A 6,253-nucleotide genomic window follows, 5' to 3' on the forward strand; every position below is an offset into this window, starting at 1 on the left:
TTGTTAACAGTTGTGTCTCAGACTTTTTTTTTTTTTTGAGAGAAGTCTGTATCTCTTCACCGGAGAGAAGCACATAAGAGGTCTTTGTTGTGTGGCCAGGTGGAAGAGAAAAGGAACTTCCACTTTTGTGCTCAGGGATGCTTAGTTTGGCTTAGGTGGGGAGGAGCAGGCRAGTACTTTAGCAGAGTGGTGTTAACAAAGTCATGGAGAGCGGCTTGGAGAAAAAAGAAACTRGAAAAAAAAATCTGGTCAGCTTTGTTTGAAACAACTTTGCCTGAAGGAAACTTGGGTGTCAGGCTCTGTCCTGCAGACCACTRGGGGTAACAGAGGTTCCTTTTACGCCCTTGGAAGGGAAGGAGCCATTTCTGTGCAAGTGAGATCACTCTCAACTTGTCTTTACTTGTGTGAGCACTGTGAGTAAATGGAAAAYTGATGCAATCTAATGAATGGAAGTATTTTAATAATACAATTCTCTAAAGTTTCTTCTGTTTTTTTTTTAATAATTGATGTAAAATATGGACATTAAGCTCACAGGTATTTWGCCTTCAAAAGCTTAAAATAAAGACTTGCATGTCCTCCTTAAGAAAAGCCAAAGAAGTTTTTTACAGCACAGCATTTCTCAAATGATAGGTATTTATCAACTGCAAAATTATAAAAGTGTTTTTTCCCTAATGCTCTTCAGTGCAAGAAGAATCAAGTTGAATTATCTATGGGCAGAATAATGAAGAGCAGTTTATAGCTATCGATACCATTCAGCCAAACTAAACAGGATGAACTAAACTGTATTGCGCCTGAGCTCTGCTCTTGCAGTGCAGAATGTTTTGTAAGTTAAGGTGAACAAAAATCTGGAGAGAATTTCTGTGTTGTGCTACATTTTAATTTTGGTGATCTCTTGARTGGCAACCCTTTGATAGGGATTTTGATAGTGAATTTTTCTACAGGGATCTCAGCACAAATGCTGGCTGCCCCAGTAGCTGTCATTACTGAATTTCCAAAATAAAAACACGGCTGATACTAATGATGCACTGGCATACAAAAGGCCTTCRTAACATTTTTATATTAAATCTCTCAAACACTGTGGCACAAATGTTGTATTTGTGTTATCATCCCCGTGCACTGTTCTCSTATCCTAGCCTCAGGTAGAGCACCCTGGATAATGATTGTTTCCTTTGCAAAGTCCAGGGAAAAGACTGGATTTCCCATCTGAAGCCTCGGAAAAGCAAAGCTCTGTGGGGACGTGAGGCTCTCTCATGACCATGTTCTGCCTGTGCTCAGTGGTGCTGCTGGGGAGGGTCCTTGGTGGAGGTGTGCCTGGGAAGACACAAACGCTGCAGCCCAGCGCCCGGGCAGCCCCACGTGTAGTCCTGCTCCGGGACCGGCCTGGGAGCCCCTCTCTTGCCCACTTGCTGGCTCCCCTGTGGGGCCCTGACTTCATTCTGCATTTCCTCTTGCTGTCACCCAAACTTCAGAGCACTTGCACAACATACAGAGCTAGGTTACACGGAAAGATGGTTTAAGAAAGGATTTAATAAAAGGCAAGACACCATGGTGGTCAAGCAAGGTACTGACTGGCAGTGTTAAGTAGCTGGCCCCTTCCCCTCATCTGTAGTACCTCCTTGGTTCTGCACCAGTCCTATGCCAAGCAGTTCTTGGTACGTTTTGCGTAACCCAGCAAGCCCTTTCCTTAGCAGCTACAAAGTCCACATGGGTCCTCTCCAATCTCTGCCCATAGTCTCCTAAATTTTCATTTTGAATAAAACCGTTCAGTTTGACTATGATGTCACTAGTGCCATAGTATTTGGAATTGTAGAATTTGCTTAGAAAATGAATAAATTCTTGCAAATTTCATATATTTTTAGTGTGCCCTGAAGATATTTTGCGGGTGGTACCTTAGTTTGGATAGAGGAAGGTGAAGTAATACTTGAAGAATAGTATTTCTTCTAAGAACTGTATCCACATAGCGTGATTGAAGTAGGCAATTCACTGTGTTGATTGTTCCTGTTTTCCATAGTACCAGACTGCTAAGAAACAACTTATGCTGCTAGTCACCTTATTGTCGAATATGCGAATCTGTGGGGATTTTCATTGGATATTGTAAATAATGTTTTTAATTATCCTGCAGAAATATTGGGAATCTGTTGTTAATTTGATAGTTTATTTCCCTGATGAGGAAGTCTTGGCTCGCTCTGTCATTCTGGCTGAGTAAATTGTACTGGGGAATAAAGAAGTGTGGAAGTCGAGACTTTTGCAGGCAATCCAGAAAATATTCCAGGTACCGGTGAAAGCAGCGATCCAGGTCTTCCCACCGCCAGTCTTCRTCACGTGGCCACATGGCACATGAGTGGAAAAATGCAGTTTTGGCATGATAGGAACAGAATTTCTGCAACTCTTTCTGATGCTTTGTTTTAAGCTGCTGTAGCAGATACTTCAGAAGCTTAAGACAGTCTTTCCTGTTTAAAAGGAAAAAAAAAAAAAAAGTGATTAGATGTTTCCTACCTAATCAGTTCCAAATAGCCAACATGTGTTTTATTCATGAAAGCAATAAAAAATGCTCTTRCTCTAATGGAGTCACAGAATCTAGGATTCTGTCATACAATTCCATTAGAGTAAGAGCCTTTTTGGATATTTTAGATTTGGATATTTATTTAGATATTTTAGATCTGGAATTTAAATATGTATTTAAGATTCYATTAAAGTAAGAGCAGAATGACATTTTCCATACTGCTTTGCATAACATCTGAAAGTAAAAGTGCAGTAATAAGCTACCTAGTCTTAGAAGTASTGCATCTATGAAGGTATTTGATCCTAGCAGCAGAACATTTCTGTTTGAAAGGGCAGCTCCTGTGCACAGAGCACAGGAGCTCCCTGGCAGCCGCAGCTGCTGCTGCTCCCCTAAGGGTGCTGCAGCCTCCAGGGCTGCCGGAGACTAACGCTGCCCTTTGCGCGGCCCAGGGAATGTGTCGCCTGGGCCGGGAATCGGTCAGGGAATCACCTGCTCTGGAGAGGTAGGTGCAGTTCAAAACACTGCTGGGTGCGTCTGCCACTACTCAAAAAGCAAAGGGAAGGGGTCACAGGAGGGACTCCTGTGATTTTTCCTTTTTTTTTTTTTTTTTTTTAATTTAAACAAAACTTACAGAGTTGTTTTACATATTCTGCGCATTATTTCTTTGTTGTTCTTTCTGTGAAACTTAGTTTTTATTAGAGTGACAAATACCATTTGCTGATCGTCATCTCCTCCAGCCGTTTTTCTCTTGACGTCATTTTAAAAAACTGCCTTGGTAGGAGGTGTAATTTGTTCCCAAAGCACAGAAAGCAGAGCTGTCCATTTGAGCTAATCTTCCTAAATAGGACGGGGTTTGGGAAGAGCACCGCACAACTCGCATGAGTGCCAAATCTGGAGTCTAAGCCAGCACTGTAATTCCCTTCCATCTCTCAGTGAATGGAAGTCTGGCACGTTCAGTGAGGAATAAAAGTTTGTACTGCTGTCTGCTGCACAAATCAGTGCTTAAAAGCCTCATTCTCCCTCTCTTTCATGAGCTAATACTCTTGAAACAAATTAGTAATTTAAATGTTCAGTTGCAACCGTGCTAGGTAATACTGTGGCTCACACTTGGGAAATACTCATAGGAAATACCAACCTACAACATCTTACTCCATCAGATTCACAGCATGTCTTTCCGTTGCCGTGGTTTGTTATTATTTCCTTTTCAATATGTGAAAAGGAGAGTCGCCAAGTGTTTCCTGAAGTGGTGAGTAGAAGATGGTTAAATGGTGCACGGGGTAGTATCACTGTCTTAACAAAAAGAGACATTCTGRATTGGACTTAATTACAATATCAGCACTTAAAAAAGCACTATCAATTCAGCAGTTAGTATAATTAGTTAGTTCTCCCTTAGTTCTCCTGCCACTCCACACAATCACAACTGGACAGTTATTAGTATAGGGCAGGCTTGCTCATTGGAGTGCTRTGTATGTTCTCTCTTAAGGATTCAGTTTGAAATAAAGCTTAATTCTGAACTTCGTTGAATTTGCTGAACATGATTTGGGAAATAATCACACTATCCACAGAAATTACTTTGAATTTGTCCTGTATCATCAGCATTACCATTTACACAATTTGTTTTTGAACAAACAAATTGTGATGATTTGTATAAMTTTCTGTCTCACCGTGCAATTAATGTTTGTGAACTTACGTAACTTTTACGGCATTCCTTTTGTCCTTCTGTTCATGTTTCTGGCAAAATAATATGGCTCTGCTCACTTTTATTGTATAAGTTAGACTGTTTATATATACAGTATATATGTAATTATATRTATTGTACAGCATATATATTTATACTTTATGCAGATAACTGTATACATTAGAYTACCCCATTTTGTTTAGTTACTGATTTCATTTAATTTTCCCTGGAGGAGAGAGTCCAGCAGAGCAGTAAGGACTCAGCTGGCGGGGTAGGAAATGCTGGGCCGGTTATAATATACCAGGCTGCCCCAGCTCGCTCTTGCTGAAACRGACCACGCTCAGGATCAATGACAATTTGAGGTGGCTTCTGCAAACTAACGTAGGCAGGGGGTGACAGGCATCTGAAAGGAAAGTTACATAGCACTCCTGACAGTTGGAGTTCAATGAAAAATACCGCCTCTTGCCAGGTAGGTTTGCTCTGCATGGAAGTATGTCACTCAGCACTGTGCTTACAGTTCAGTTTAGAGGGATGTTCTATGACTTTCTTAGAAATCTGGAACTTTTGTAGCAGTCTCGTTTTTAAATTTCAGTACAAGRCAAGCAGTGGTGTTTTAAAAGCAGCTTTCAGTTATCTTTGCCCTGGAAGTACCCAGGAAAAATATAAAAATCAGTGCCTTAACAACACAATAATGAACAGAACTTGGATAGGCAGTTGATAGCACTTGCAGAGAGATGAAAGTTGAGAGAGAGGGGGAAGGAAAAAAAAGAATACAGTACGCCACAACACAGGCTTATTGTCTGTAGGGGAGATACCTCTTAGCACCTTCTCCTCTTTGTTTTGTTTGGCTACTAAATAAAAGTCTTGGTATCTGAGGTTTTTCCTGACTTTTGTTCCTAGCCATTCTCCAACAGGGAGGCCGTCCTTGGTGCTGAGAGGCCAGCTGTGATGGACCTTCAGAGCCAAGATGATGTCCACGGAGATTTCCGAGGGAGGCTTTTGGATCTGAAGTGTAATTGCAGGGCATCCCACTTTTTTCCTTGTTACAGTTACTTCTACAGCTGGTAACAAACAAAAAAAAAAATGTATTTTTACATCCATGTTTTWATAAAATGCACTGTTTTGAATAAAGTATTAAGGATTATTGAGTTGAAAAAGGGAGAGACTGTAGACTGTACTAGACACAGTAATGTTTTCTTCTGAGCTGCTTTACYGTGAAAAACAAGACTCACAGTTCCTGCAGGGTTCCCAGAAGAGCAGCAACATCTTCAAGGGGGATAAATGCAGGCAGCTCCTCAAGGCGGGCTCGGCGTGCGCCGGAGCAGCCCTGCACCAGCTCCCTGCCCAAGGCAGAGGGGTTCCACCTACCGTGGGGCTCCGTGTTACCCCGTTAGCCCTAAATGTGCCCTTTCTCGTACTGAAGCGGGCCCATCACATARTGCTTTAATATTTACTATTTAATAATATTAACTGCATGAGGCTGGCACGTCTCGGAACAAAAGCAAAGGCGAGGGCAGGAGAAGGGGGGTTCCCGCGGCTTGGACTGCGTGGGAATGAAGAGGAAGTCGGTTCAGGAGAAAACAGATTCCCTCTGCAGCAAAAGCAGTGCGTGTGTGCAACTGAACAGGACTTTCTTTTTGCCTTCCTAGGTGAAACTCGTTCACTCAACACTTACTACTTATGTTTTTCACTTCCTCTTTAATAATCTTCCTTAGCGCTTCAAGCATTTTGAAGGCTGAGAGCTTTCCTTCTTCATCTAAAAACCTGCTCAGGTACATTTCCTTGGGGTTTCTTTTGAGCGTCGCGTAGTAGAAGGCGCCGGTGTCGTCGCACGCGTCGAGCTGGAGCGGCGGCACGGGCAGCGTCAGCATGATGTCGAACTCGTCGGGCTCCGCGATCTGCAACGCACCGGGACGCGCCGTGGAGCCCGCGCGGCGGCGGCCCCGCGCGCCGGCCCCGCGCGGCACCCACCTTCACGTGCTCGTAGTAGCTGCCCGCGCTGAGCCGCTCGAGGCCGCCGAAGGCGCCGCCGCGCCCGCGCGCGCCCTGCAGCAGCTGCGGCACCACGGCGT

The 6,253-nt window shown here is 43.3% G+C and overlaps 1 protein-coding gene across 1 annotated transcript in view; it reads right to left on the minus strand.

Annotated features, from left to right (window-relative positions):
• Nucleotides 1–1,684: 1,684 nt before the first annotated feature.
• CGAS (cyclic GMP-AMP synthase) overlaps nt 1,685–6,253 on the minus strand; it is a 6,276-nt gene continuing 1,707 nt past the window's right edge. Inside the window, exons 2-6 of the mRNA XM_026051276.1 lie at nt 6,153–6,236; nt 5,857–6,079; nt 4,997–5,242; nt 3,639–3,741; nt 1,685–2,450 (exon numbers count right to left, since the gene is read on the minus strand). Of these exons, the coding sequence (XP_025907061.1) occupies nt 2,108–2,450; nt 3,639–3,741; nt 4,997–5,242; nt 5,857–6,079; nt 6,153–6,236 (999 nt within the window). The 3' untranslated portion in view covers nt 1,685–2,107. The remainder of the gene's footprint in view (nt 2,451–3,638; nt 3,742–4,996; nt 5,243–5,856; nt 6,080–6,152; nt 6,237–6,253) is intronic.

This window comes from Nothoprocta perdicaria, unplaced genomic scaffold (genome assembly GCF_003342845.1).
Source record: "Nothoprocta perdicaria isolate Ctin4 unplaced genomic scaffold, notPer1 scaffold_74, whole genome shotgun sequence".
Lineage (NCBI taxonomy): Eukaryota > Metazoa > Chordata > Aves > Tinamiformes > Tinamidae > Nothoprocta > Nothoprocta perdicaria.